At 56.6% G+C, this 27,293-nt stretch overlaps 11 protein-coding genes and 1 non-coding gene across 12 annotated transcripts; 3 read left to right on the top strand and 9 right to left on the bottom strand.

Moving 5' to 3' along the window:
* Window positions 1-798: 798 nt before the first annotated feature.
* B0H18DRAFT_1082162 (aspartic peptidase domain-containing protein) lies at window positions 799-2,915 on the bottom strand (the record flags this gene model as incomplete). Its single annotated transcript, XM_048031493.1, has 7 exons — window positions 799-1,244; window positions 1,274-1,548; window positions 1,598-1,791; window positions 1,838-2,027; window positions 2,101-2,146; window positions 2,220-2,278; window positions 2,665-2,915. The coding sequence occupies 7 exons, from the start codon at window positions 2,913-2,915 to the stop codon at window positions 799-801; spliced, it is 1,461 nt and encodes a 486-aa protein (XP_047898950.1).
* A 273-nt stretch (window positions 2,916-3,188) lies between these two features.
* On the bottom strand, window positions 3,189-5,826 carry B0H18DRAFT_975312 (ATP-sulfurylase). The gene is made up of 8 exons (XM_048044058.1): window positions 5,498-5,826; window positions 5,281-5,444; window positions 5,063-5,220; window positions 4,838-5,011; window positions 4,171-4,780; window positions 3,927-4,117; window positions 3,513-3,872; window positions 3,189-3,459 (listed from the first exon to the last, which is right to left on the bottom strand). The coding sequence occupies exons 1-8, from the start codon at window positions 5,528-5,530 to the stop codon at window positions 3,422-3,424; spliced, it is 1,728 nt and encodes a 575-aa protein (XP_047898949.1). The 5' UTR covers window positions 5,531-5,826; the 3' UTR covers window positions 3,189-3,421.
* Window positions 5,827-6,512: 686 nt separating this feature from the next.
* B0H18DRAFT_975308 (uncharacterized protein) lies at window positions 6,513-8,188 on the bottom strand. The gene is made up of 3 exons (XM_048044057.1): window positions 7,243-8,188; window positions 6,917-7,166; window positions 6,513-6,858 (listed from the first exon to the last, which is right to left on the bottom strand). Exons 1-3 carry the CDS (start codon window positions 8,072-8,074, stop codon window positions 6,840-6,842), a joined length of 1,101 nt encoding a protein of 366 aa, XP_047898948.1. The 5' UTR covers window positions 8,075-8,188; the 3' UTR covers window positions 6,513-6,839.
* A 102-nt stretch (window positions 8,189-8,290) lies between these two features.
* On the bottom strand, window positions 8,291-10,394 carry B0H18DRAFT_975307 (Pre-mRNA splicing Prp18-interacting factor-domain-containing protein). Its single transcript, XM_048044056.1, has 9 exons — window positions 10,326-10,394; window positions 10,160-10,288; window positions 9,950-10,101; window positions 9,399-9,914; window positions 9,307-9,355; window positions 9,085-9,272; window positions 9,010-9,061; window positions 8,529-8,957; window positions 8,291-8,472 (listed from the first exon to the last, which is right to left on the bottom strand). Exons 1-9 carry the CDS (start codon window positions 10,339-10,341, stop codon window positions 8,405-8,407), a joined length of 1,599 nt encoding a protein of 532 aa, XP_047898947.1. The 5' UTR covers window positions 10,342-10,394; the 3' UTR covers window positions 8,291-8,404.
* Window positions 10,395-10,611: 217 nt separating this feature from the next.
* On the bottom strand, window positions 10,612-10,703 carry B0H18DRAFT_t27. Its single transcript has one exon. It is a non-coding gene; the product is annotated as a tRNA-Leu (tRNA).
* A 327-nt stretch (window positions 10,704-11,030) lies between these two features.
* Window positions 11,031-12,557, top strand: B0H18DRAFT_1114077 (kinase; the record flags this gene model as incomplete). Its single annotated transcript, XM_048033065.1, has 5 exons — window positions 11,031-11,732; window positions 11,802-11,975; window positions 12,036-12,182; window positions 12,266-12,333; window positions 12,407-12,557. 5 exons carry the CDS (start codon window positions 11,031-11,033, stop codon window positions 12,555-12,557), a joined length of 1,242 nt encoding a protein of 413 aa, XP_047898946.1.
* A 909-nt stretch (window positions 12,558-13,466) lies between these two features.
* On the bottom strand, window positions 13,467-14,755 carry B0H18DRAFT_410002 (uncharacterized protein). Its single transcript, XM_048037957.1, has 2 exons — window positions 13,674-14,755; window positions 13,467-13,619 (listed from the first exon to the last, which is right to left on the bottom strand). Exon 1 carries the CDS (start codon window positions 14,563-14,565, stop codon window positions 13,675-13,677), a length of 891 nt encoding a protein of 296 aa, XP_047898945.1. The 5' UTR covers window positions 14,566-14,755; the 3' UTR covers window positions 13,467-13,619; window position 13,674.
* Window positions 14,756-16,591: 1,836 nt separating this feature from the next.
* B0H18DRAFT_975294 (ribonuclease H2, subunit B) lies at window positions 16,592-18,183 on the bottom strand. The gene is made up of 8 exons (XM_048044055.1): window positions 18,066-18,183; window positions 17,899-18,003; window positions 17,705-17,830; window positions 17,580-17,653; window positions 17,332-17,521; window positions 17,109-17,282; window positions 16,971-17,052; window positions 16,592-16,913 (listed from the first exon to the last, which is right to left on the bottom strand). Exons 1-8 carry the CDS (start codon window positions 18,094-18,096, stop codon window positions 16,679-16,681), a joined length of 1,017 nt encoding a protein of 338 aa, XP_047898944.1. The 5' UTR covers window positions 18,097-18,183; the 3' UTR covers window positions 16,592-16,678.
* A 114-nt stretch (window positions 18,184-18,297) lies between these two features.
* Window positions 18,298-20,045, top strand: B0H18DRAFT_975288 (nucleophile aminohydrolase). The gene is made up of 9 exons (XM_048044054.1): window positions 18,298-18,354; window positions 18,406-18,515; window positions 18,579-18,645; window positions 18,715-18,835; window positions 18,891-19,329; window positions 19,398-19,437; window positions 19,501-19,579; window positions 19,645-19,899; window positions 19,951-20,045. Exons 2-8 carry the CDS (start codon window positions 18,418-18,420, stop codon window positions 19,803-19,805), a joined length of 1,005 nt encoding a protein of 334 aa, XP_047898943.1. The 5' UTR covers window positions 18,298-18,354; window positions 18,406-18,417; the 3' UTR covers window positions 19,806-19,899; window positions 19,951-20,045.
* Window positions 20,046-20,776: 731 nt separating this feature from the next.
* B0H18DRAFT_1082155 (transcription factor Tfb4) lies at window positions 20,777-22,380 on the bottom strand (the record flags this gene model as incomplete). Its single annotated transcript, XM_048031492.1, has 9 exons — window positions 20,777-20,827; window positions 20,891-20,954; window positions 21,186-21,222; window positions 21,278-21,413; window positions 21,485-21,610; window positions 21,662-21,810; window positions 21,862-21,903; window positions 21,957-22,108; window positions 22,181-22,380. The coding sequence occupies 9 exons, from the start codon at window positions 22,378-22,380 to the stop codon at window positions 20,777-20,779; spliced, it is 957 nt and encodes a 318-aa protein (XP_047898942.1).
* Window positions 22,381-22,763: 383 nt separating this feature from the next.
* On the bottom strand, window positions 22,764-24,663 carry B0H18DRAFT_1082154 (snRNA-activating protein of 50kDa MW C terminal-domain-containing protein; the record flags this gene model as incomplete). The annotated part of the gene is made up of 7 exons (XM_048031491.1): window positions 22,764-23,022; window positions 23,086-23,262; window positions 23,325-23,656; window positions 23,711-23,780; window positions 23,831-23,952; window positions 23,985-24,054; window positions 24,440-24,663. 7 exons carry the CDS (start codon window positions 24,661-24,663, stop codon window positions 22,764-22,766), a joined length of 1,254 nt encoding a protein of 417 aa, XP_047898941.1.
* A 662-nt stretch (window positions 24,664-25,325) lies between these two features.
* Window positions 25,326-27,101, top strand: B0H18DRAFT_1114072 (2-methylcitrate dehydratase; the record flags this gene model as incomplete). Its single annotated transcript, XM_048033064.1, has 6 exons — window positions 25,326-25,545; window positions 25,610-25,937; window positions 25,993-26,221; window positions 26,297-26,520; window positions 26,580-26,918; window positions 26,969-27,101. 6 exons carry the CDS (start codon window positions 25,326-25,328, stop codon window positions 27,099-27,101), a joined length of 1,473 nt encoding a protein of 490 aa, XP_047898940.1.
* Between the last annotated feature and the right edge of the window lie 192 nt (window positions 27,102-27,293).

The raw sequence follows: 27,293 nt of genomic DNA, 5'->3' as shown, positions 1-27,293 counted from the left end.
CCCGCCAGCCCTCAGCTGCTCGCCGTGCCCACCGCACTAGCCGCACCGGCGTCGACCCACATGCGCGCCGGCGCGGCGACCATCACCACCCACTGCCTCGTTCTCCCGTGCACGCGCAGCCCGTGAGAGTCCGCGTCGCCGAAGCGCCGCCGCGGGCCACCCGGCGTCGTGCCCCCGGCAGCATGTTCTCGAGCGGTCGTCACCGCCGCCACCAGTGACGACCACCTGAGGCTCGACCTCCAGCCTGTCACACCTGCCCTGTGACATCCGTCACGCGTCCGCCCAGTCGGGCACTTTCCCACGCTTCACCCCTGCTCGCCGTGTCCGACGACGAGCAGACATCCCCGTCGACACCGCAGGCTCTTTGCACCATCGCGCAAACGCACGACTATGCATGTGGCCGGGGCGCCGCGCCGTGAGCGACTGCATTGCCAAGTGACGGTGACGACTCTTCTCGCGGCCGGCTCATCGTCCCTATCGGCGCGTCTCACAGCCAGAACCCGGCAGCTGCCAGCGCAGCGTGCTTCGGGAACCAGCCCTGGGTGCGCCTGACTGATGGCTGACAGACACGTTGGTGCGTGGCAGATGGCTCAGATAACCCGGCGCGGCGTCGTGCACGGCGGACCGACGGAGGCGACCGCGCGACTCAGTGAAAGCACTGTGGTGTCATCCGTGTACTATGCTACAATAAGTTATGTACGTGCTCAACTAGTGTCCGTGGGGGCCCAAACAATGTAAGTAAATGCGGTTAGATTCGAAAGCAAATAGTGTCCTGTATACGTCCTGCGAGTTCAACGTTCAGTAGCGACGGTGTGGTCGCTGATAGCGGGGGAAGGGTTGGTCGTACACGGGCAAGCCAACGGGTGCAGGCTCGTGCAAACGCTGGTATCGTGTGCGCTTGCGGCTGCCGAAACATGCGCCTGCAGCAACGATCAGCAGGATGGCGACGGCCGCACTGCCAGCGATGATGTACGGCAGGTAGGGTTTGATTTTCTGCGACGTGGACTCGCTCGAAGAGGTCGCCCAGTTGGTGGTGTTCATGGCAGGCAGCAGGTGGAATGCCGACGTGTTGTCGACACCACCGAGGCGCGCGTCGACGAAGTTCTTGTGCGCTTCCGCAGGGTCGGTGATAGAAAGCAGCTGCATGTATGGGTCCGTCGTCGATGCCGCCGAACCGTGAACATAATCACCAAGGTCCACCAGCAGATAGGCGTTCCGCACTATAGCATGTCGACACGTCAAGTCTGGGAGTGAGGTGGAACAAGACACGTACAGAAGGCCATTCCAAGGATCATGTCGAACGTGGAGGACATTGCGGTAGTGATAGGCTGGAACGCGCCCACGCACACCTCGTTGCCATCACTGCCCTTGACGTTCAGCGCGCCGAGGTTCGTGTCAAGCGGGCTGACAGGATAGGAGATACCCCCGAACTTGAACGTCACGTTCAGTTCGACGTCGCAAGGCAGGGTCCACACCTTGCCCGATGCGGCCGGGACGTTCGTGTAGTTCGCGCCTGGTACTCGCGAATATATGGCGTTCGAGACAGCACTATAGGAAAAGTGAGTCAGTCGGCAGGACACATGAGATGATTACGCACGTAGGCACTTGAGGCAGTGAGAACCCCGTATCGAATACGACCACCAGCTGCTGCAACCCTTGCACCACGCTCTGCACCGATATGACCTCACCATCCGGCCCAATGATACCGTCCTTGTCCAGCAGCGTCTGCCAGTGCCGCGCACCAGAGTCCTCGTCCTCCAGAATCGGCAGCTTGGGCTGCGATGTGATGTTCTCGTAGCCGGTCACCACTTCCCCGACGGTGATGTCGCCCGGGTACGGGTGTCGGTGTCGTCCGAACGGCCAGCAGTACGGAGAGGAAGTTGGGCGTGCTCGTGTTCTGCTCGAATATCCGGTTGAGAGGCGTGTCGCCTGCGTCGTTGTTGAACTGCTCGTAGATGTTCGACGCGCTGTTGGGTCCGAGACCTATCACGCCAGAGTTCACCGGGTGGTCACTATCGACGCCGACGCTGACTGCAGCCAGTGAGATTCGGAGGCGACCAATGCCTGAATAAGGAACGCACTGAAAGCCTGGTTCTGAACACTGTTCCATCGAACTGCATATTTGCTGTCATGATAGACCTGCAAACTGGGATGAGCCATCGCGCAGCCATCGACAGTGAAGGGGACGTACCGCTGGCAGATCCGATGGCGTAAGTTACAGAGCGTCTTTCCGGTGCCCTTTGCACCCGGTACGTTTCCAGCCACCCACAGGTCAGAACTAATGTAAGGCATGTCAGACCCGTTGGTACAAAGCGACTCGGACGCTATGGAAGATGGAAGCATCGGTATCTGCGCGTCCAACGCGCGGCTGGCTTGAGAGTCTATAGCAGATGTACGACAACACCAAGTCCTGTGCTCTGCTGCAAGTCGGCGTATTCGAAGGACCGAGCCAGGACTGAGCGTGAAACCAACACAGCATGGTTGTGAGTCGTGACCAAGGACCTCCGAGTCCAGGTTGTGGAGTCGACCCAGCCTAATCGGCGCCACCGACAACCATGGCCATCATGCAAATGGAAACAGGGACCGCCGTTCGCTCACAACTTGCTCACAACCACATAGCGCCAAACAGTGGACCAGCGTACGACATGAGAAGCAAACACTCACCTCCCCGTGTCAACAAGGACTGAGAACTGTTGTCCTCCCAGAGAGACATTCGTGTAATACCTAACATCACCCTGATCCTGTAAGTCCCCGCTCATGCTCGCCCTCCGGCCGAGGCCCGGGTCCATTCGCTCGAGCTCATCCTGTATCCGGGGTACGCGGCGCCCAGCGATCGGCATTCTCACCGCATCCGCAGCGGGCAGGCAATCCAGGAGGAGGGAGACATAGAGAAGGAGCGACGGGGCGAGCCTCATGAGCACGGCGAACGTCAGGCAGGAACAGCTTGGGAACAGCGAACACAATGTGAGCGCCGGCGTTCACAGTCGAAGGGGTATAATAAATGTGAAGGAGGGCTTGACAGAAGGGAAAGGCAGTGTCGGGACGGGCCATGGCGATGAGCATGGCCGGGCGTGGTAGTTGCCAAGGCGCCAATCCTTGCTTCGACAGCTTGGCCGCCCAAACTGCTCAGCCACGAAATAACGCCCATGTCCGCGAACGGTAAGTAGGCCCGGACAACTCAGTTTGAGGCTCTGAGTACAGCACCGAGCAGCCAGCAGCTGCAGAGCGTACGCTTCTGAGATAGTTTGTTCTCTTTCTACGCAGTACAGTGTAAGTATGCAATACAATTTGAGAAGCACGAGTCCTCTACTCGTCCAGGACATGGCGACAAAATAACAATCAAGCGTGGGCTCGTAATCAAAGCACACAACAAACCAATGTGAAGGATGATGGGACCTGTATCCTGACAGGTCCAACCCAACTATAGAAGCGACTCAGTCTCAAGCAGCAAGACGATACCTGAGCACAGGGTGAGCATACTGAATCTCTGCCAGACACAAACGACGACGTACTGTGCACGATCTCCGGCACACTCTGCTGAGTCAAGTCAACAGTCAGATCCGGCCGCTCGGGAGTCTCGTACTCCTCGTCCACGCCGGGGACGTGCTTCAATTCGCCCTTACGTGCCCGAGAGTACACGCCTCTCCGGTCGTGCGCCTCGCAGAACTCGAGCGGCGTTGCGACATGGATGGTGAAGAAGTTCCCGCCCGCACCCGCGCTGTGTATCACGGTGTCCTTGACGGCATCCCGCGAGGCTTGGCTCGGGGCGATAGGCGCCGCGATGACAGCCGCACCCGCGCGTGCGAGCTCAGCGGCGACGAAGGCGACTCGCTCGAGGTTCTTGTTGCGCTCTTCAGGTGTGTAGCTGAACGCTATTGATGGGTCAGGATCAGCGACGCCCACGGTCTGAGGGGCTAGGTACGCACGTGTATCGAGGTCGGAGCGGATGTTGTCCCCTGACAAGACAGACACGCTCCGGCCGCCCTGCTCGTTCAGCACGACCTGGAGGGCCTTGGCGATGGTATCTTTGCCAGACTTGTGCAGACCCGTGAGGAAGACCACGAAGCCCTGCTTCAGTCGAGGCGGGTAGCTCTCTCGTAGAGTCTTGACGACAGCCCTGTACACCCGTCAGATACCAGTGCTGCTGACCGTTCGCAGAGACAAACGCACTCGTAGCTGAACCAATCAGGGATGGGGCCACCAGTCTTCAGACGTTTCCGGAGTTCAGTGCCGGAGATGTCAAGAGTCTCCTCACCCTTGGGAACCTCATCGACAGGGACGTACTCGTCCGTCGATGGCAGATACTTCATCTGCTGGAATGGCACCATCTCTATCTGCAGTTCGTCATGATACTTCATGACGAGGTCCTGCGCGTCATACGGGCCGTAGAAGTCCTTGCCCTGCGAGTTCTTCCCGGGCCCTGCGTGGTCACGCCCGACGATGAAGTGCGTCGCGCCGAAGTTCTTGCGGATGATCGCGTGCCAGACGGCCTCGCGAGGGCCGGCCATGCGCATTGCCAGAGGGAGCAGGGCAAGGTGGCCCATGCCCTTCGGGTACTTCGCGATGATAGCCTCGTAGACACGGACACGAGTGTAATGATCGACGTCGCCGGGCTTGGTGAGACCGACGACCGGGTGGATGAGGACGTTCGCCTGGCGCAGACGGGCAGCACGGACGGTGAGCTCACGGTGAGCTCTGTGCATAGGATTACGCGTCTGGAAGGCGACCACCTTGCGCCATGCCAACTTTTTGAAGTGAGCGCGCAGTTCGGACGGAGTGTCTAGTTCGACGACGTCAGAGATGCAGCGATCCGTGCAATCGGCGCTAGTTCACTCACATCGCAGAGCAACGTAATCGAAGTGTGTCGGTGGCTGGATTGCCTGGACCTTGCCTCCAACGTAGTATTCGTTCACTTTACGACGGAGGTATGACACAGATGGGTGCGCTGGGTCGTCTGCTCCAAAGACGTTAATCGCCTCCTTCACCTGGTCTGGGAGGTAAACATCCTCGACTGCGACTCCTGTCAGCTTGTGGTGCATGATACGGGCGCAGTTGAACTCACCGGTGATGATGGCAAGAGCCTGGTCATCGCGGGGGTCGAGAAGGGTGATGCGGGAACCAGATGCGATAGAAAGGCGGACAATGTTCTCCCGGGAAATATCGAGGGTGATGGGCATGGGGAACAGTGTGCCGTCGACAAGACGCAAGTTCTCGACAACGCTGAACGTACGTATGTTAGTTCAAGGTCATACGAAGTTGTGTATAAGGTACAGCACTCACTTCTTGTAGTCTGCCTGGTTCATGAACCCCTCCAGCGGGCTGAACCCGCCATTCATGATGAGCTCCAGGTCGCATAATTGACGCTCCGTGAGCGTAATGTCCGGGAGTTTCGCAGCTTCCTCCTTCAAGCTTTGGCGTATGTGCTCGTCGCGTGCGACAAGATCCTATCTTGACTATCAATCACCAGAACTGATGAATGCTCCGCGCTGCGACCCACCTTAAGAATGCCGCCGTGGGGTATGTTGGCCATCGCTGAATGCAAGAGAGGGAGCGAGAGGCCTTTCAGAGCTCTGAAACGGTGTCCAAGGAGGGGTTGTTAGGTGCGGTAAACCCATTTCTTCGGCGGCAGGACAGATTTATGCGACACGCCGGGGAAGCGATGGTGAGGGTATCACGCAATCGACCGTTCGTATAGGCACTGAGTAGACGCGGAAAATAATACATTGGTGGAGTCTCATGTGCTGCTTCCTCCGGCCGCGGGTACGCATGGACAAGGTGTCGGAGGTAGGGAGGACGTTCGTGTGATGCTGGCCATGTCCTTGCGGTCGTAACTTTCAAGTTGATGTCGTGCCCAGGTCGTGCCTGCCCGAATTCCGAATTTCTGCGGGTACTCCGAATTTGATGACGTGCATGACCAAACTTGGAGTTCATACGGAACGCCCGATCGGTTAGTTGAAACTTGCCTGTTTTCCATAATATTCCGTGTCTCTGTCCTGCTATGCCGTTCCCAACGACCTTCATAGTTTTGTAGCAAATCAGTACAGTGTGCGCGTACTTCTGGATTTCTATGTCGAACTGTATATACAATGATTAAGTGTTCACATCAATCTCGAGAGCGTTCTTCTTTCCGATCAGGTCCCCGTAGTCTTCGTAGATAAGAAGGGAACCGTGACTCCACAAGAAGCTTTGAAGATGCGGGGATGCTTCTCGGGGCTGCACGGGAGAGGGCAAGCACAATGCCACTCTAGCTCCACCGTACTGTGCAATAATAGCCTGTAGAAGTGAGTCAGTCGCAGCGTGATGCGTGCACTCAGACAGTCAGTACTACAGTGTTTGATTGGCTGCTATTACTGTAGATATGCACGACCGTCGGATACTCCAAAGGCTGTTCGGTAAGAGTCGGGAGATCGCGCTCATTCCGCGCACGTCCGACTGCTATGTATTCAACGGGTCTGCGTCAGACAGTCACGCGCATACCGTTCGCTGAAGAACGGATCACACAACCAGAATAGAATCCCGGGCTGCGACGCGCACGAGAGTGGATGAGCAGGATGTCAGGCCTATGAACTCCCAGAGTGAGCATGAACTACAAATACATTTCCGGGTGGTCGCACGTCCAAGGAGCTCTACAGTATCAGTACAGTCACAAACCAGCTTGATGGTCCTCCAATATCATCAAAAGCAGCCGACATGTCCCTCACCGACCAACGACGGCGACTGCATTTGGTATCGCCAGTGTGCGCGATCGCATCCCGACAGTCTACGACCACGCCAGTATTGCTTTCGGAAGCAAGACGCGTGATTGAACAGACAGCTTCAAGCTAGCCGGTCGCAGTTAATCATCGCGTCACATTGATCCTGAGATATGAGAAGCCCCGCGTTAGACAGACTCTGTAATGAAACTCCATGGACGCACTCTCGACCTTGCACATGAATAGCTGGCCGGATGGTCCCGGAACTTCTCTTCCTATGTCGAGGTGCTGATGCAACGGTGACGCTCACGAGCGGCTGTCGATCGGGCGCTGCAGACGTCGAGGCCTGTCCGGGGAACGGCACCGAAGAGGACGCGGCCTGCTGGCTTCGTTTGCTGGCTTTGCTCTGCGAGGTGCGACGAGGGCGCTCCGTACCTGAGGCTGGCTGTTGTTGCTCGGCCGCCGCGCGTGCAGCTACAGATTGCAATTTGTTTAGCACCCATTTCCACTTTGACACTGCACCAAGCCAAAGACGAGACTAGCCACGCACCTTCAACGACCTTCACGTCCGCCTCGCGGTGGAAACTCTCCATGAGCGCCGAGAACCTCTTCACCTGCCACGCCAGCTGGCTCGCACGCGCAAAGTTCCCCTGGCTCAGCGCCCACTTGCGCTCCTCCTTGAACCGGCGCCGCTCCGAGTCTGCGAGGCTCGCGCGTGCACGGAGGACCGCCACCGCGCGTTCCTGCGGGGTCATGCGGCCGTCCGGGTCAATGGACGACGGCACGGAGTCGAGGGAGATGGAGGGTGCGGTACTAGCGTAGGTGAGCGTAGGCGTGATGGGGCGTACTTCGAGGCGGCGGGGGTTCCGCTCGCGTTCTCTGTCCCGGTCGCGCTCGTGGTCGTCCGAGTCGCGGTGGTGTCTGTGGCCTTCCTCGCGCCGATGCCGTGTGCGTTCCTGCCGGTCAAACGACACGAGCCGCAGGCGTCTGCTTGGTTCGTGCGTCTCGCGCGGCACGGCGGGGGTGGTGCGTGTCCGCGTTGTCGTCTTCGTCGTCTCGGTCGTCTTGGAGTCCTCGAGGGTCTTGGAGAGCACGTCCGTGAAGACGACCCCGAGTGCCACACCAAGAAGCGTGCACACGCACTGCGTGGCGTCAAAGCTGCGGGAGTAGTCCAGCAGGAGCTTCGCCGCGATCCCGAAGCCCACGGGCACGACCAAGATGAGCAGCTGCGTGAGGGACGTGTAGAGGAGGACTCCTTGGAAGAGGCCATTCAGCAAGCAGTCAGGGGTGGAGGGTGTCGCGTCAAGACCGACGAATATGGAGTTCAACAGTATGCGTGCGCCGAGCGCAATAAGGAGTGCTGAACTAGTCGTAATTTCCATGTAAATCCTTGACTAGTCATAAGGGCATTAGATATCGCTGGAGATTTGGGAGATGGTGGGAGCTGGCGACTGGCTCGCTGCCGCCCGCGCAAGAGTCGAGATGAAGAAGAGGCTGCACCGAGTCTGCACCCCATCTGAGCGCCCATATCCGAACATGAGGCAGGGTACTCGCGCTCACGTGTTCGACGTGAATACACCGTGACACCCCCTCGAATCTCAAGAACGCAGCGCAGATCCATTTTGAGAATTAGGTAGAGCAGATACAACGATACAATAATGGCTAAGTACATAGCAGTGACAGTAGAAATACAAAGGGTGCATGCCAGACAACTACGCCTCCGTGTCGACGTAATTGGCCATAGGATCCTCCATCATCCGACGGTTCATCCTGTACGCCTCTGCAAACCAGTTAGAACGCGGATCACCCACCGAAACCAAAGCACAGACAACTCACCAAGCTCCTCCTGCGACAGCTCATGGCTCCCGCCCTGTCCACCCTTCTGCCGCTTCGCAAACCGATCCTCCTCCTCCCCACCCCTTGTCTTCCGTTTCTTCTCCTCCTGGATGGCCTTAACCAGACGGTCCTGGTCAAGCGCGAGCTCGCCCTCGCCGAGACGCTTCTTCGAGAAGAGCTCCTCTGCCTTCTTCTTTCGATCCTCGGCCGTCCCCGTTGTTTGTGGTGCGCTCTCGGGCGGAGGAGACGCATCGGCTACTAATGACGAAGCGAGAAGTTGTTTCGCACTCGATGCTTGTGCCGCCTCAATACCCGCGATACCAGTGCAGTAGGAAATGTGGACGGTGGAGTGGCAGCAGGCGTAACCCCAATCTCCAGATGGGGCGTTGTACCACGAGCCCCAGACCGCCGTGTGGTTGTTGATGTACACTGCCGACAACGTCAAGCAGACGCAGCGCACGGAACGGGAGAGGACACGCACCATCCTCCGGGTACTTCGACTTCGCCGCCGCACGCTCCTTCCCCTTGAGCACCTGGCCGTCCTCGAGAACTCGACGTACTCCTCCGTCTGGCCCTGCAACAGCTCTTTCGGCGCCTTCTCGAGGTACTCCTCTCCACCATACTTCGTGAGGATGCTCGACTTGTTGATGTCCTTCAGCTTCTCTTTCTTGTGCTCGAACTTTTGATGCAGGAGTTGACCTTGTGTCGGGTTGGCGTTCATGTGTACGTCGTTGCCCCGAGCAGCTGCATTCCATGCGAAGAGCTGCAGCTGTTGCACTCGGGGCTTCACCGGAGTGGCGGAGGAAGTTGTCACCAGCAAATCGAGCCTATGTCAGTTAGCATGGTCGGACATACATAATCAAGCCGCACCTCTTCTGGTGTGACGTTCTTCATGGGATTGTCACGCATGGAACGGGTCTTCGGGTCGTAGTACGCGCTTGAGGGGTCGAGGTTGATGAGATACTTGGCAGTATCTCCCGAATTCGCAGATTCCGGACGGTAATACGGGTCTTCGTGTCCATTTCTGACCCACCGCATCCGCAGCCTCCGCATACTTGTCCGCATCCTCGTCCTCCTCGTCACTGCTCCCAAAGTCGTCGTCCGCTCCTCACCCTTCTCCTTCCCCGCCTTCGCGACCTTCCGCACCGCCGCCAGGTCCGTCGTCGTCTGCTTATCAATCTCCTCCTCGCGCAGCTTCTGCCGCGCCGCCTCCACCGCCGCGTACTCGTCGTAGATCCTCTTGTGCTCCCCGGGGTCGTAGCCGTTCCACCGGTCGCGCTTCGCGTCGTAGCCCGTCGCAACGTCCTGGATGACCTCGTCCGGCGCGATGTCCCTGTTCGTAAACTTTGCGCCACGGCGTCGTGGCCGCTCGAGGCAGTCCTGCTTCTTGTGCGTGATGGCGCCGCAGTTCTCGCAGGCACCTTGCGGTACTTCTTCGCGGCGGGGCCGGCTTTCGCACCGCGGTCATACCAGTTGTCGAGCTTGTCGGAGGAGCGGTCGTAATCCGGCATCCGCTGATGGCTGAGGGACGGCGCACCGGTGTCGAGGTACCATGGTGCTTGGGCGATGTATTCTATACGTCGCACGGTGAGAAGAGACGAGAACAAGACGATGGTACAGTGTATACGCACGAGGAATGTGTGGGTTGATCGCCTTGCCCTCCTCATCCAGCGCAGCCGGTGCTGTACCGGCCTTGCGAGCTGCGTCGAGATCCTTCTGTCTGCGGAACTCCTCCGGGAGAGCTTGCCAGTAGCTATGAACTATATGAGACAGGTTGAAACAAATGAACAATCGTACCAGAAGCCGAGGCCATGGCGAAAGAAGGTGAAGGGATGTACGAGGTGGTGGTGAGAGTTGGGAGAGGGCCTTGAATGAATAAGCGCCTGTTCTGCAGCCACTTCAGGAATCAGCGGTCGGCGTCCGTCCCCAGGTTCGTTAGTTTATTGAATTTGATCGGTCCGTGACTGGACGACAAGCTTCGTGCGGTCGCCGTCCTCAGCTGTTTGAGAATCAAAACACGGCGACAATATAGGTCGCAGGGAGGAGGATATCACTCCAAAAAACTAGCAGAACGCAGCTTAGATGACAGTGACGAGATTCGAACTCGCGCGGGAAACCCATCACGGAATGCATGAAAGCCTAAACGTGACGCCGTAACCACTTGGCTACACTGCCGGTGTTGGAGTTCTTCCTAAGATGACTAGATACAGCGCGTGTACATTGCATCCTAGCCTCCTGCTTAACCCGCAGACGGTGCGCACGGACGAACTGTGTAGCAGGCGTGGATGACGGACGGGCGAGGGGTGGGTGATTGGGACGTCAATGGGCGGCGATGTGAGACAGATGGGGTGCACGTGGGAGAGACGCCGTGGGCGGGAACATTGTGCTTTGCGTGAAAGAGTCTCTGAGACGCCTCCGCCTGCCTCTGCCTCTGCCACTGTCTGCCTGCTCCTGCCCAGTGCTCTCCTGCGCCGCCGTGGCCACGCCTGCGTCGTCGCCGCCATGCAGTCCCTCCACCCGTCCCCCGCCCGCCCCCTTGGCCCCCGCGGCATCCAGCGCTCCGCCTCCCCGTCCCCCGCCTTCGCCCTCCCCGAGGTCGCGCCTCTCAACATCCGCCCGCGTCCCTCCCCGCGTCCCAAGCTCAAGCTCCCCACCATCGACTTCGACAAGGTCGAGGGCGGCGCCTTCACCGGCGAGTACACTGGGGGCGCAAACTCCGTCACTCCCCATGTGAACGGCAGCACCGTCAGCCCCGGCGACCTCACCGTCAGGCCTGACCAGACCGTCTCGCCCCGCTCGCGTCCGCCTCCAAATGCGGTCTCCTTGGACAACATCCGCCAGACTGTGCGCGAGTTCGACGAGTGGTCCGACGACGACCTCGAGGAGCTCGCCCGCCTCGGCGAGGGCGCCGGCGGCGCGGTGTACAAGGTCAGGGTGAAGCGGACAGGCCAGATCATCGCCCGCAAGACGATCACCACGCTCGAGGCCCCCATGAAGCAGCTCATGCGCGAGATCAAGATCACATCGAGCACATCTCACCACAACATCATCCACTTCTTCGGCGCATACATCTCGCCCTCCTCCAGCGAGGTCAAGGTCCTCATGGAGTTCTGCGAGGGCGGCAGCCTCGAGTCCGTCGGCAAGCGTCTCAAGGAGACCGACAAGCGCGTCACCGAGAACGTCGCAGGGCGGCTCGCCGAGGGCGTGAGCTTCATCTCCCTGTCATGGTTACGTCGCTCTCCTGATACTGATTCCGACGCCCACCCCCTGCAGATCCTCCAGGGCCTTGCCTACCTCCACAAGCAGAAGACAATCCACCGCGACATCAAGCCCCCCAACATCCTCCTCACCCGCGAGGGCATCGTCAAGCTCTGCGACTTTGGTGTCTCCGGCGAGCTCGTCAATTCCATGGCAGGCACCTTCACCGGCACCAGTCTCTACATGGCGGTGCGTCCCCCTCCCAGGCTGATCGCCCGTTGGCGTGCCCTGTGCTGATCTGCGCTCCAGCCGGAACGACTGTCCGGGCACGAATACACCATCCGATCGGACGTCTGGTCGACGGGCATCTCCCTCCTCGAGCTGGTCCAGAACCGCTTCCCCTTCCCCAGCGATCTTGCCGCGATTGAGCTCATGATGTACATCACCCAGTACGAGGTACGCTGCTCCTCCCCACCCCTTCTCCTTCTCCCGTCTCTCGCCTCCCGAGGTTCTAACGCCGTTCCCATCCCACGCCGCAGCCGCCAGAGCTGGAGGACGAGGGCCCGTTCACCTACAGCGCCGAGATGAAGGAGTTCATCAAGCTAGCGTACGTCTCCTTATCGCCCATCTGTCTGTCCGTCGTCACCCCATCCCGTCTCACGTCCCCTCCCTGATCGCAGGCTGACGCGAGACGCCGCGCTCCGCCCGACGCCCGCGAGTCTCCTCGAGCACCCGTGGATCAAGAACGTCATGCAGCACGAAGTCGACATGGCTGTCTGGATACGCAAGGTCTGGGGCTGGCCCAAAAGCAGGTCATCAGGCGAGACGTAAGCCACGTTCCCTCCCCATCTCCTCTCCCTTCACTCCGCGCGAGGCATTTCTGCGGCTTCTCCTCTCACACACGGGCGCTGATGGACCGCACTGATTTGACAGATCGTCGCGGCCAGGCTCGAGCCGCAGCGACGCGACGTCGCTCGACGCGGCGATGGCGAGCATATCCATCGGGTCGGGGGTGCACTGACCTCCCCGCATGCATGCTTCCCGGACACTTTTTTTCCTTTTTCCTTTGTCCCCTTCTGCCTCTCAGATCTGCACCCACAATACACCTCCATCTCGCACGCAAACTCATCTCGTCTCATCTCACCATCTCGTGTCTACGCTCCATCTCCATCCCAGCAATACTAGCCCGTTCGCCTGCTCCGCCTCCGCCTCCGCCTTCATCCTCGTGCGCGCGTCTACCCCGTCCGCTCGTCCCGACTCCCCGTCGCTGGCCCACCTAATCTATTCCGTTCGATTTTGGTTCCCCGCGTTTCGCTTGCCAAAAGTACTGACGCACGCCTTCACGCCTTGGCCGCGCTTTCGTCTCTTCGCCGCTGTAAGTACATACATGCATACATACTCCTACACATTGCTTTCCGGTGGGGTGTCGGACCGGGTCTGGACGCGGATGCTGCCTGTGGCGACTTCATCCTGCCCTGCAAGTACAGTCCGCCGGGTCTGCCGTACGCAGAGAGGTTCTCAGCAGTGGGGCGAAGTGACACCACGGACGATGGCCAGCAGAGTGTATATGTACAGTGTCCTGTGTAATTCCTGTCAGTCGTATACGGATCTTAGATTGTTGTCGCTCGGCCCCCTGTACAGCAATCGTCGGAGGTTAATGGACTCTGTAACTCCCGTTGCAACATGAATCCGCGTTCTAGAAGGTTGTGCGATAATTACGTGTTGAAAGTAAGGTACAAGTCTACCAGGTGCAGTCGCCTGTACCTTTGTACGAGGGCCCACGTACTGATATAAATACGATATGCGGTTGTAGGACAGCTTGAAGTCGACAGCGAACTCGAGTAACGGAGAAACTGAAACGAAACACGGATAGCTAGCTCAACTGAAAACGACCTGCGGCAACGAATATCAGGACCGAGCGAAACAGTGAAATATGCTAATCCTTACCTCACGACTTGACCATTAAACCGCCGTCCACTCGCTCAGGGCCGTTGATGACACGGTTCGCCCCATTGCGTCCACCTTTCCCTCGCCCTCTACCGCCACCCCGCCTCTGACTTCCGCCTCTGGCACTCTCGGAGTTCCTTACGGATTCTTCTCTCCCAAACTCTCGCCGCTCGGGAGCTTGATGATTCCTATTATCAGTGCGAGTGTTTCCAGCATAACCACGAGTATGGGCTCCCGGAAGTTTGACTTGCACTGCGACCTGTCCAGTCCCGATATTCAGCAAGGCGCTGTCGTTGCTAGACGATGTCCCAGGCAAGAGCGCGCCACGACGGGGATCGGACACCCGCGTATGTTGACCAGAGAACGCAGGCGACAACAAGTAGTTCAGCTGAGACGTCTGCACATCTGGGGGCCCAGGATTTAAGGAATGGGACCGTGAACGAGGGTACACGTCAGGCGTAGGCATAGGCAGACCCTCGTCCAGCTGTGACAGTGCGTCCTCCTCGGGCACCGCAGAGAGCCGCCGCTGCATGAGGCGAGCAAGAGGGATCGAGCGAGTTTGTTGCGTAGAGAACGTGTGCACCCGCATTTGTTGAGGAGACGGAGGAGACGGAGGAGACGTCATAGGAGCCGAGGTACGCTTGCTGTGCCCACGAGATGCAGCCGCCGTTAACGGAGTGTTGGGCGGAGGCCGAGGGACGGCAGGTGAACGCGATATGAGGGCTTGCAGAGCCGCTTCGTTGGGGGTCCGACGAGCCTGGTCTCGCACGTACGCCTCCACCGAATCTGACAGAGTAAAGAGAGACGGGCTGGTTGCGTACAACTCTTGCAGGTCCTCCGCGTGGGCCATAGGTGCCAGAGATGAGATATCGAAGTCACTGCGTCGAGGCATGAAGTCAACAGTAACAGGAATGTACTCTTGCCGGAGATGCTGAGAGACGTCTGATAGCGTAGGACCAGAGCGAGAATGCACGATAGTAGGGGAAAGCTTCGGGAGACCAGACGCGCTAGAGAGCAACTCTGGAGAAAACACAGACGACGGATAAGGGGAGAAGCTAGATGACCAGATGGGCGACGAAGAGTTCGGCGGAGTAGGTAGCGCACTCTGCAGTTGACGTTGTTGTAGCTGCTGTTGACGATACTGCTGAGCAATCTCTAGAGCAGTCTGTCGACGAGGCGTCAAGCGATGACTGTCTTGCAGCGGGTATCCAATATGATTCATTAGTGCTGGTGAGTACTGCGACGCGACATCATAGCCATCGAGTGAACCAGCACCAGCGTTCTGAGATCGGGAACGCGCCTGCAGTATCCGGTCCGTCGGTCCAGATCCAGAGAACCGGTTGTTGTTCTTGGTAGAGCCGAGCATTGCACTGCCTGGCCAGTCGACTACGCTACGTGGAAGAGCATCACGCTTAGCCACGTTTTCGAGCGCATTATTTCCAGCAACGGCAAGACGGTCGAGTTCTAATTCTTCCCTAAGCAGTTCGGCCAAATCAATCGGTTCCTGTCCACGTAGGGGGTATCCGACTAGTTCGTCCTGCTGTGGAATAGTTTGATGTCTAGTGGTTGGGCCGTTTGGTCCGTTCGAATCCTGCAGACTGAGCCCCGTAAATTGCGAGGCCAGGTTGGAAGACGTGTCGGATGCAGCTTTTTGCAAGCGCGGAGGCACGTTTGTCTTGCTTACTCGGTTCATTCCTCGCTGAGGGGACTTCGCCGAGGGCGGATGTTGAGCACTACTCGGTCTCGAGCGAGGGGGCTGTAGATCCTCCCCTCGAGGCCCCAAATCATGCGAGGGATGTTGTCAGGTTCCTCGAGGATGGTTCCCTCAGCGCCGCTACCAGACAGGACAGTTTGTCTTGAGCCATAATGAGTCAGTGCACTATGAAGTCACTCACGAGGGGCATCGAGCATATGGCAACGACAAAGGGCCATGAAGGGCAGGAATGGGTCTAGGCGGAGACGATGCCCATGATATCCATCCTGTCAAGCTCGATTGTGGTGAGTGATCGTGTCGACGGGCGAGACTACTGACCCTCGGGGTCAGGTGTAGTTTTCCGCTGCACACTGTCCTCCGCGCGGTGACCACGCAGAAAGTTTTCGGCCAAGTGGTTCTTATTCCCGATGATGACCACGGACTCCGGAGAGGAGGGCGGGGAAGGCGTGTGTGGCATTTCGGACACCTGGGACTGAACACGTACGCGAGATGGACCCTCAGCGCTGGCGATACAAAGCGAAGCCTCATCGTACGAGTCGTCGAAGGTGCCAGACAAGATATTCTGCGCCTCGGTGGACGACAGCGGCATAGAAACAACGCGAGACGTTGATTTCTTGAGGACAGTCTTGGCAGAGTACATCGAACCGTTTCGGGCAACGAGACGATTCGGGATGTAGTAGTGTTCACGATATCCTTTGTCCTACCCAGTGTCATAGTCGCCTTGTATAGTCGGGTGGTCGACGCGAGAGTAGGCTCTGGGCTTGGGGTATTGGAGCGGTCAAATGGATGACTATATGCACTGCCAAAGTGAGTGGACTCTCGCGAATGTGTTTCGGAGAACGCCTCTGACTCGGTCAGCTCTTCTGTCTTCGCACGGGTGAGAGCGTGCTGCAGCGTTGTTGCGACTCTGGCGAGGCGGGCGGGGTGAGAGCTTGACGCAGCTCCGGATCCGTCTGCACCTCCCGGTCGACGTAGCGCTTCGGGGCTACACTCGCGTTGGACAGCATCTTGCGGTTTGTGACTTTGCTAGAGGGCGAGGGGCGGGGACATGAAGGTTGAGGAGAAGGACGAACCAGCGGAGCTTGAATTGTCTGTGAAGGACCAAAGGGACGTGGACGCGTCCGTCACCCGTCAAAGCTGTCAGACGCACGTGGGCGTGTACAGCGGTACATCTGGTGGCGCCGACCTCAGTCCTGTCGGGAAGGCAGTCAGTCACTCACCAGTCTATACACAACCCAAGACAATACATATATTACAAGTTCCAGAAAGAAAACAGAGACAGACCGACAAGCTACTTTGCAGGCTTCTGAAAGAAGCTGGATATCTTCGACATCCCGTTGACATTTACCTTCTTCAGCTTCTCCACGCCGGTCGAGGCTTTCGCTGGAGCTTTCCGCTTCTTCTCAGCCGCCTCTCCAGTCTGGCTTTGTGCCTTTCCTCTCTTCGCCTTGGGGATCGGTGTGTCCTCAATGCTAGCCATCTGTTCCGCCTGGATGGTTTGGAGATGCGCATCGAGCGCAGCGAAGCTACCGAATGCCACATGAGTTTCGGTAGATCACAGTATTTGAGCATTGGGCACACACTCGTATTGTGTTAGGAGGATTGTGTATAGATCATTTGAAAGGTATTGCGAAAGCAGTTCGCAAGCTGCCTTGATTCGTGCAGCTGCGAAGTATTCATCAAGCTTACTTGATCCGCATACTCGAGTAATGTGTACTCACAACTTAACAGTTCTTCCTTGCCGTCGTCCATTAGACCATCCTTTGCCAGCTGACGAACGATGGTCGACGATGTCTCGCATATCGCCGGTTTGGCCAGCCTATCTACTTTGGTCTTCAGATAGTTCGTCGTCTTCTCTTGCGAGTAACGATACACGACGATGTCCGCAGTGATCTCTGTTGAACAGGGTCAGAGATTTGACAGGTGCCATCTCCGTGTGCTCACCTTTGACCTCGCAGATCCGCCTCATGGCACTGTCTATACATCTGTACGATAGAAGGCGTAGCAGATCGTCCGAGGAGTAAGGTGTTGGTTCCCCTTGCGACGGTGTACTTCCCGACGTCTGGAGGTATGCTGACGTGGCTACCTCAAAGAGATCCTCCGCAGAGCGAAAGTTACTCGGCGCATTATCAGTCTGAACAGGAAATGGGGGTTAGACAGGTGCACTATGGGACCAGGGAAGACCGCCGTACCGGACATGAGCATCGTAACAAAGGTATAAGGAGAAATACCGGGTCAACAGGCGTAAGAATCAGTAGTTGCCCATCTAGTAGATGTTAAGCAGTCGATGCACGAATATATTGACGACCAAACGCACCCTTCATGACCTCACCCTCTGGCATGAACCATGACCGCGGGTTTGGAGGTGTCACAGCCTGCACCTCGAGTATCGTTGACTTCGATCTGTCTGGCAGCTCGGGAGGAAAAAATAATGCAGGTAATCCTGCATAGCTCGGTAAATCAACGAGGGTTCTGGAATATATGGCCTAGACCTGACTACGTAGTACGTACCAGTACGGGGATGTGGTAGTCGGAGGAATCGGAGCACTTTCGTCGTAGCACTTCCTTCAGCGCTTTCTTCTCCGTTAAATTTCGTCGCTATGGTCTGCAGGATATCTATCGTAACTCTTGATCAGAAGAATGCATCAACAGGAATCTAGTATGACAGTCAAACGCACCGTCCGGGAGGACGGCCACATGGCGGCTCATCGTCTCTTGTTGTTTCCAGGTTACTCTGACACTGCGTTTGCTATTCGATGAGTGGCCGGTCCAACTAGCACCGCGAGGTAGTGAGGTAGGAAGACAGTGGCAGATCGGAAGCGACGCGCTTGTGGCGGCAACCGCGTCTGTTTGTCTGACAATGTTTGTGCGTGGTGGCGACCAGGCATACGCGTCCGTGGCGTTAACCGCGTTGAATTTGCTTCCGTCGTAAGTAACAGGTTTGCCAGGCACGCAAGCGTATCTCTAGTGAGTGCGAATGGTGCTCGTTCATCTTTTGTTGACTCAGATATCATACAGGCTAGAGTATAGATGACCTGTACGCCTCCATTCTACGTTGTAGCGGTCCACGGAGGTGCCGGAGTGCATTCTCCGGATTCTGAGGCACAAGTAAAGAGAGCCATGAAGATGTGGGTCTTACAGTCACAAAGACGGCTGCACGTTAACACTATAGTCCTTTTACAATAAGTTAGAGCGTGCAGAAAATCACTCCTGCTCCTGCAAGACAGACGATCATCTGTTGACGCCGTACAAGAAGCAGTGAGCTCCTTGAGGATGACGAATGTCTCAATGCTGGTACGCGAACAATGAGTCCAAATACAACATAAGGATGATTCTGAATCTACGACAGGCTTTGGGTCAAATCTCACTCTGACCGGCACCGTCGAATGTGACGCCTCGATTATGTGCGGTGCAACAGGTGCTTTCGGCGGCGTCGGCGCAGTATCTGGTATGCTCAACCATAGCATCATTCGTGCACATTTCACTGAATAATGTCCCATAAGGCATAAGACACCCCGTGAAGCTCGCGCGATCCATCCTCGAGTACTCTCGCAGGTCAGATCCGCTCGGACGCATCGCACCCCTGTTCGTGCCCACCACACTGCGCGCAGTACAGACAACTGAACATCGTGTGCCCAACAGAATGCTCGTAGCCGATGGTGCGCTCCAGTTCGCGCGACCACAAGGAATAGCTACCGTTCCTCCGGACAATCTAGTGGCACCACGAGCCAGGGAAGAATGGGAGCGATGGAAGGCTGTACTCGACTCCGCCTCTTCCGCAGGGTCTACCGGTGGATATCCAGCTACTTTGGGTCCTCCGGAACGGCAAGATGGTGCTTCATCGCCTGCGGGGACTGGTGACACAAGCCTACATCATGTACAAGACACTGTTGGGGCTGTCGCTTGTGATGGAGTGGGAAGCTTTGCGGCTGGCGTATCCAGGTACTCAACCGAGCATTCTGCCTCGCCGTGGCTTCATGCAAGCTCGGCTGATATGGTGATGCTTTCAGCGGCGGCCTTCTACTCAAGCACCCCGGCCGTATCGGTGAGGTGGGTAACCTATTAAGTAGCCTGATATTGCAATACTGAAATGAGGTGTTCGCGACTCTGTAGGCAGCGATGTATGGTGCTGGTTGCTGGTCCGCGACCCCAAGCCATGGGGATGTCGGCGGAGCAGCTTGCAGCGTGTCTGGTCAGCACAACACCGTCCCTCATTTCATAACAGAGGACCCGATGTGCTGACGTGCGGTGCTGCAGGTGCTGGTGAGCACATAATCAGGGCTGCATTAGCCCGATCCATAGTAGAGGCTCTAGAACTGCCCGATATTGATACGCATGAAACAATCCAGCGCATGCTGCTGGACGGACTCCGTGGTGAGTCCATATATGTCTCCTTCTCCTCGGTCCATTATGGATGATCAGCGACATAACGAGAAGCGGCCCGCCACGGTCAGGAGGATGGCCTACCGCAGGCTGGCGTACTACTCTTGATCAGGGAGCGAGTCAGTGAAGCCTTGTCTGTACGTAAGTATGACTGCTGTTCGATTTTCCCCTATTGCCATACCCTGTTTGGCTGGTCTGACTTCTCAAATGGAGCCCGATTGTGGTGTGCATTCACCACGGAGAGCATGGCGATTGCCTATGCATCTTCAATGGATCCAAAACCTAAAGTACGCTTTAGCCGTTTTCGCACAGCGCCGTTATCCCTCACATATCAATCTTGTCTAGGCGCTCATTCTCCGACGTCCGCGGCAGCAGAGGACGGAGACACCGATCTATCTAGCCGCACTTCCCTTGACAAGGGAATGAAGGTTGTGCACCTGCAGATTTTCCGTGATAATGCAACGATATTCGTCGCAGACAGGTGGTCAGCGGAGGCGTAGCATGCCTGCAGGTCGTCGCGTGCCCAGATAATCAGAAAGGGATTCGAAGGCAGTGCACCCGCCCTTCGAGTTCTCCGTGATCCTTCAGGAAGTCCGACACACCACTAAAAATCATCAATTGCAATCCTCATGAGAATGTCAACATGTGTTCTCCCACCGTCGCCGCATAATGGGGCTGGTTGCGAAGATACACCGCCTGGAGGTAACAACACGAGTACGCAATATGGAAGTCCTGCACCTCAGGCCCGCAGTGCGGGTCCGTAAATCCGAAATCCTGACAGGACCGTGTGCCTGCGCCAGATGCAAGCCCTGACCGCAAATTTGTCGGTTCGATGCCGGCGCAGCTTCCTCTGGAGTCATCAGAACGGAATGGCAAAGTGTTGTACCAAACCGAGTCAACGGCACTGGCCCGAAAAGAGAATCTATCACTGAGATGTCAGCTTAGATACGGAAATTGAAGTGGTACGCACCAGCAAAGACAATAGCATCCAGTCATGTGCGTCATCCTACCGTGATCCATTGTGCGCAGCAGACTGGCCTCCATTGACATTTGAAACCTTTGTTGTGTTGGACGACGGCAAGGATGCCGCCGATGAATGGGACGGCGACCCAGTCTGTACAGGGGTCATGGCGGTTGGCCGTGCCGCGTTGAGGCGCTGGAGGGTCTTGATGGGGAATTTCGTGCTGAATATTGCAATGGCTGGTTAGCATTGGCCCCGCAACGGACAGGTCGAAGGTAGACGTGCAATTCGCTCGATGGGCGACCGCGCGTCAAGCCCCAGCGGGCACAACGACCTTCCGCCATCATTGAGTGACCATACTGCTCATGCCCCGTGCGAATGACCGCCGAGAACGACACTCGTCATACATTCGAATGCGACAATGACAGCGAGCGGCGAAGAGGGAGGTACTTGCCGGCATGTGGAACACACAGGTACAGGCTGGCAGAATACTAAGGGCAAGAAGCCGATGAGTGGTGCTTGGACGGACTTTGAACGTTGACTCACTGGATAAACACACAGAGCAGACGAACCCAATGTCTACGATTCGTTTGTGGCAGAAACATGCGGCTCTAAAGTCGATCTTATCTTGAGTGGGCACCGACAGCAACTGACGAATACCAGGAGGCGCAAGGAAGGACATCTAGAGCCCACGCCGCGGGAAGGCACGAATGAGACCGTGGCACTAAGGCCGGTAGAACAGAGACTGCTCACAGTCAGATATTGCAGTAGAGCGTCTGCTCTTTCGAGGTGAAGATACGAGCCTCCAGTCAAATGTGCTGCCTGCTGCAGAAATACGCTCTCAGAACCATAGATCTTGCAAACGTCTATTGTCACTTTCTGTTGACAGTGAGTTCGCAACGTCATCATTTATATGTTATTCAGCCTCACCAGCTTCTGAGCAGAGAAGATTGAATTCATGATCGGTATATAAGATGAAGACTGGTCGGGTGAAACAGAGAGTATGAGAATGCGGGGGTCGAGGGATGTGGTTTTCTCGCTTGTTTGTGTGGGTGATGTCGTCGTGGTACGGTTTATGTCTGCAAGGCTACGTCACGAAGGATACCTCAAGCAGTTATTCGGAGCCTTACAGCACAACGACTTGGTAAGCGCCCCGACTACCTCGATAGGCTCTGGAAATAGCGGTTAGACAGTCGTGAAAGTCAGGCCAAACTTGAGAGCGTACTCTCAAGGTCTGACGCGCCGAGCGTCTCTACCTGCTGCGCTATTGTCTGCATGACCGCCGCGTCGAGAACTTTGAACGGCCGATACGTATCGGCATCCGCGATATCGAATGTGTTGCCTGAGGCCTCGTTGGTCGACGAGTATAGCATGAGACTAGTTGCACCATGAAGAAAACGAGTATCATTGAGTCGCACATTCCGTAGATGATATATGTCACTGACGCACCTACGCCCGGGTAAGGCGCCGAAGACGGCGAGTGTATTTTCATCCTTGCAGGCTATGTGCGAGTTCATGAAGACAAGTAGTTGTGACAAAAATGATTTGAGCGACAAAGGCCGAGAGTTCTGTTGCGTTCGTGTTGACGAAAGGTACCAGTGAGTGGGAGACAGGTCGACGACGATGCTGAGATGTGATGCTCTGTCCATTCTTGCTCTAGGCTCTTCACGCTTGTCTGACTGACTTCAGTTCCAGTAACGCAAGTGCAACGTAGCAATCTAAATCAGCCGTATGTCTGCGTCGAGGGCAACGACGTTGGACGCAGCACCGTTTCAGTTCAAGTTGTCGGACACTCGCTGCTCCCGACTGTTGCCACCGAATCTTTCGGCGCTGAACGATCACGTGAATGACGATCGAAGCCCCGACGCTAAACTTCGGGACTCGGAAGGCGCGCCTATACTGCGTCGGTGGATGAGGATGCGAACACAGATACATCCTCTAACATTGATAGGTAATAACCAGAGTGTTCTATTGTACAGAAGACGAGCAACTCGAGTTATGGTTTTACCGATGAAGCTAACTTAAGGGCTATCTACGTAGTGACCCAGCCACGCTCGTATTTCGGCAGTGGAATGACAGTGACACCTTCTACATCCGCACCTGTTGGCTCTCCCATCCATGACCAGCAAGGGGCACAGATAACGAAAGGACTTTCGCCCAATCGCATATCCCCAAGTATGGCATAGATAGCGGGGACCTTATTGCACGCGCGACACAGGTCGAGCAAGGGCGGCGTTAGATGGGTGGTGAGTGGGTACGCAGACGTCGGCGGGTCCGCGGGATGGTGCAACCTGCGCCCGGGAGATGAGCTTCTGCGCCAGCCGGATCTTGAGGTCACAAGGAGACGGGCTCACCGTACGTGTTCAATCACGAAGTGGTGCTCGCAGTTCCCCGCGTGCAGGAGCCAATAGGGCTGGTGCAGACGGAGAGAAAGAGAAGCGAAGGTGGCGTCGCGCATGGGCGGGCCCTTCACAAGGTCGGGGCGCTCCTTCCTATCGCTCGGCAACGTGTTGAGCAACTTTAACACTTTCCTGTACACGGGAACCAAATTGCAAATCAGCAAATGAATGGGACGTGCAAGGGCATGACGAACTTTGCGTAGTCTGCTGGCTCCCGTCCGTCGCCATACAAGGTATTGTCAATCCACATTACAGCGCCCGAATCGCCCTCCCGTGCGGTATCCGCGCTATTCGGAGTCGACTGCTCTCCGCTGTCATGGGTAGGCTCATTTCCGGCTTCCGCGTGAATGTGGTCGGATTGGCATGGAATCACATTGAATAGATCACCAAGAGTTTGTGACGACAGCATGACATGCTGCGACAGACGGAGAAGCTGGCGATGGCCCCAAGAAAGCTTATTGTATATCGTGACAAATATCAATGCCTCATGGACCTTGCTACTATCAGTGGCCGTGCCAAATGATTTCTGCCGGGCAGCGTGTCAATATCGCCGCATTTTACGTGTAAAAGAAACACGTACAGCACGTTCCAGCGTGTTGCGATCGGAATGCTTCGGTGGACGGATGAACGACGCGGCGTGCGATGTGAGGCTGTCGATCGATTGGTGGGGCGAAGTCTAGCATTGTATGAAGACACTCACGGCCAACATTTCAGCTTGCTACTGTCCAGGCTCAATCGCAGAGTAGTCACGTCCGCTTGTTCATCTCCGGGCTCTGGAACGGCCACCTTTCTTCTCTTTCTGCGGCTGGATGACTCCGCCGACTCATAAATGGATTGTACCATGGCTTGATGACTCTCGATACATGAGCCATGAGCTTCGGGCTGGTAAGCACGCCATGGATGGGATCTTTCAAGTCGTCCAAACTGTCCTGAGTTCACATCAGCAACCATTCCTGAATCTCACATTACTCCTGATATGGCAGCGGATCACTGTATGAGCAGAACGATAGGGGGTACGAATGCCTCGTGAAGGCCATACACATTACGGTCTCACATGAAGGTCGAGAACGAAGTCAACCTTGCGATCACTGCCCGTGTAAGAGCAGTCGGGCATGTGTGTAATGTTCTTAGGGGCGGGCTGCGACGACGGATTGCACTTGTAACTGCACATGTCAGGGCACGGTTGCGATCACATCATCACCCATAAGCCCGGTACCTACAGCGCGACAGGCACCGCAATACACGTTGAGTAGTCCCGACCATTACACATCTCGAGCTCGAAACTCATGTCGATGAAATGGGCGCTCACCTGCATTCGGCAGCCACGGCGGCTTGCTGTGTGGATGGAACAGACACCCAAGCTTTTTCAAGGTTGTGATCTCGCGGTACTTGCGCGTCGGGGGATTCATCCCGAGAGTCTTCGGTGACAAGAAAGGTGGTTGCGGCGTTGAGAAACTCAGCGATACCAACAACCTCGGATGCTGGACCAAAATGAGACTCGTGGGCCTGTCCGACTCCTAGATTGTTGGTCATTGTGCGAATACTAGTGTGTAGTCGAAGTTGATGATGTAGCTTGCAAAAAAGCGATGCCACCTCCAGCTCAGACGGCCTCGCGCGACGTGGCAAACAAAGTTGAGCTGAGGGATTTCTTCGAGTACCGACGTAGTATGAGCTGCAGGAGGAGCACTTTGCCGACGCGAGGAAGATGGCGTCGGTCGAGCGACACCGGACGCGCTCGCCCTGGGCGCTAGATCCGGCAAGTTCGCCGGTCGAGCAGCATAGGCGCCCATTGTTTCCCCGCATTCCACGTGCTTTCGCGGGGAACGGCAAGCGGGGAGCGGGGCACTTGACCGTTCTCGTACGAGTCCGTCGAGAGCTTTCGACCGGTCGGCCAGTCTCTACGCTCACTTCGTCCCACGTCGTCCGGCTACTGACTCTCACCGACCCGCACAGCCTAGAGCGTATATACGCCTTTGTCCGCGGGATTCCTGGCATCGCCGCGCGTGAGCTCCCATTGAACGATGTTGTCGACGACTCGCACCTCACTGCCTAGGACTTTCGGTACCAGACTTTCACCGTCTCGGGCTCAGGCTGCCGCTTTCTCCACGTCTTCCCTCCTCCGAACCCCAGTTTGCCATCGGTCTTCGCTGCGTAGCTCGCACAAGTCGTGCATCTACCCCGTAATAGCGCGCAACATGTCAGGCCATGCTGAATCTGCCGTGCGGCCAGAACCCGACCAGGTGCTTCAAGATATCGCGGATTACGTCCACAACTATAAGATTGAGTCGGATTTGGTCTGGGAAACTGCCAGACTCTGCTTGATCGATACGATTGGATGTGGGTTGGAAGCGCTCCGATTCGACGCTTGTGCGCGACTCCTCGGACCAGTCGTCGAAGGCACCGTGGTTCCAAACGGTATGTCTATTGAACTACATCGTCATCAATCATGGGACCCTGCTGAATATCGTTGGGCATGCAGGAACGCGGGTACCTGGTACCAACTACCAGCTAGACCCAATCCGTGGAGCGTTCAACATCGGAACCCAGATACGTTGGCTGGACTTCAATGATTGCTTCTTGGCCGCGGAATGGGGGCACCCGTCCGATAACCTAGGAGCCATCCTGGCGGTCGCTGATCACCTTGCCCGTAAGGGCGAACCGTTGACCGTCCGCGACATCCTGGAGGGGATGATTAAGGCACACGAGATCCAGGGCGGTCTTGCTCTCCTGAACTCATTCAACCGTGTTGGTCTCGACCACGTTGTTCTCGTCAAAGTAGCAAGCACCGCTGTTGTTTCGAAGCTCCTGTACGTATCAGCTATGTATTATTGGGTAAATGTGACCGTACTAACGGTTCAATAGCGGTCTCAACCGCGCCCAGACTATCGATGCCATTTCTCAGGCATGGGTAGATGGTCAGTCTTTACGCACGTACAGGCATGCGCCGAACACTGGTTCGCGCAAGTCCTGGGCGGCGGGAGATGCCTGTTCCCGAGCTGTTAATCTCGCCTTACTCGTGAAGAAGGGTGAGAAGGGCCTACCTTCGGTCTTGACGGCTAAGACCTGGGGCTTCTATGACGTCCTCTTCAAGGTAAATTGACCTCCAGCACTTGTATTGCGATTGATCGCTCATGTTATCGGTCCAGGGCAAGCCATTCGATTCCAGTTGCCTTACTCGAGCTACATCATGGAGAACGTACTGTTCAAGATTTCGTATCCTGCGGAGTTCCACGCTCAGACCGCTGTCGAGGCTGCGCACATCCTGCACAGCAAGCTGAAGACACTGGGCAAGACGAGCGACGACATCAAGAGCATTCGCATTCGCACGCAGGAGGCCGCGATGCGCATCATCAACAAGCGCGGCCCCCTTGACAACTTCGCTGACCGGGAGTGCGTGTCTCAATCGTCTGCCTGATTAATGCGGACTAGCCATTGACGTGACGTGACAGCCACGATATCAATTACATGGTGGCGTACCCCTTGATCTATGGTGAGCTCACCTCCGAGTCCTACACAGACGCCGCGGCGGCGGATCCTCGTATCGACGCTCTTCGCGCGAAGATTACCTGCGTGGAGGAGAAGTCATACAGTGTCGATTATCACGACCCAGCGAAACGGTCGATCTCGAACGCCCTTCTCGTCGAGCTCAATGATGGCACGGTACTCGATGAGGTTGAGGTCGAGTATCCTGTCGGACACAAGCGTCGACGGGCTGAAGGAACTCCGTTGCTGCTTCAAAAGTTCAAGAACCATATTGCACCGCACTTCAACCAGGCCCGCCAGTCTGAGTGAGTAGCTTCCACGAAGTACCCTATTGTCGAAGCTCACTTCGTACTAGGATCCTGGAGGCTGTCAACGACTCGACGTCATTCTTCAATTGCCTGCCGACAAGTTTACCGATCTCTTCGTCAAGGCGTAGGTGCAGGAGTGATCGCCATCGTGCTCTTGTACGCAGAAGATACAAGACCTGATGTAGTATAGCTGCTGTGCTCTGCATGCTGATATGTTTCGCATTCGAAACGCTGTCGACTTCTGGCTCGGGCGGGTTTCCTGATGCTGTTCAAGTCCACCATTGCGGCGACTTATCATTTCTCCGTCAAAAGGCGCGACGTCCCGGAGCGGAACAGCGCTGTCAGAAGAGTGATGGCTAACCCTCTGATTAA

Source organism: Fomitopsis serialis (genome assembly GCF_022376445.1).
Source record: "Fomitopsis serialis strain Sig1Antser10 chromosome Unknown B0H18scaffold_4, whole genome shotgun sequence".
Lineage (NCBI taxonomy): Eukaryota > Fungi > Basidiomycota > Agaricomycetes > Polyporales > Fomitopsidaceae > Fomitopsis > Fomitopsis serialis.
Note: the sequence above shows the minus strand (reverse complement) of the source record. Positions and strands in the feature narration are given on the sequence as shown.

Coding starts and splice junctions, on each gene's coding strand:
- B0H18DRAFT_975312 (XM_048044058.1), bottom strand. CDS start 5,530: ATGGCCAACATACCCCACGGCGGCATTCTTAAG. Junction 5,445..5,497: donor CCCACGGCGGCATTCTTAAG/GTGGGTCGCAGC, acceptor TAGTCAAGATAG/GATCTTGTCGCACGCGACGA. Junction 3,873..3,926: donor CCGCTCCGACCTCGATACAC/GTGCGTACCTAG, acceptor ACCCATCAATAG/CGTTCAGCTACACACCTGAA.
- B0H18DRAFT_975308 (XM_048044057.1), bottom strand. CDS start 8,074: ATGGAAATTACGACTAGTTCAGCACTCCTTATTGCGCTCGGCGCACGC. Junction 7,167..7,242: donor GGACGTGAAGGTCGTTGAAG/GTGCGTGGCTAG, acceptor TGCAATCTGTAG/CTGCACGCGCGGCGGCCGAG.
- B0H18DRAFT_975307 (XM_048044056.1), bottom strand. Junction 10,102..10,159: donor GATCAACCCACACATTCCTC/GTGCGTATACAC, acceptor TGCGACGTATAG/AATACATCGCCCAAGCACCA. Junction 9,356..9,398: donor AGAACGTCACACCAGAAGAG/GTGCGGCTTGAT, acceptor TAACTGACATAG/GCTCGATTTGCTGGTGACAA.
- B0H18DRAFT_410002 (XM_048037957.1), bottom strand. CDS start 14,565: ATGCCTCGACGCAGTGACTTCGATATCTCATCTCTGGCACCTATGGCC.
- B0H18DRAFT_975294 (XM_048044055.1), bottom strand. CDS start 18,096: ATGAGCCGCCATGTGGCCGTCCTCCCGGACG. Junction 17,522..17,579: donor TGTTACGATGCTCATGTCCG/GTACGGCGGTCT, acceptor TTTCCTGTTCAG/ACTGATAATGCGCCGAGTAA. Junction 17,283..17,331: donor GCGGATCTGCGAGGTCAAAG/GTGAGCACACGG, acceptor CCTGTTCAACAG/AGATCACTGCGGACATCGTC.
- B0H18DRAFT_975288 (XM_048044054.1), top strand. CDS start 18,418: ATGACCTGTACGCCTCCATTCTACGTTGTAGCGGTCCACGGAGGTGCC. Junction 18,646..18,714: donor TTGACGCCGTACAAGAAGCA/GTGAGCTCCTTG, acceptor ATACAACATAAG/GATGATTCTGAATCTACGAC. Junction 19,330..19,397: donor TTTGCGGCTGGCGTATCCAG/GTACTCAACCGA, acceptor TGATGCTTTCAG/CGGCGGCCTTCTACTCAAGC.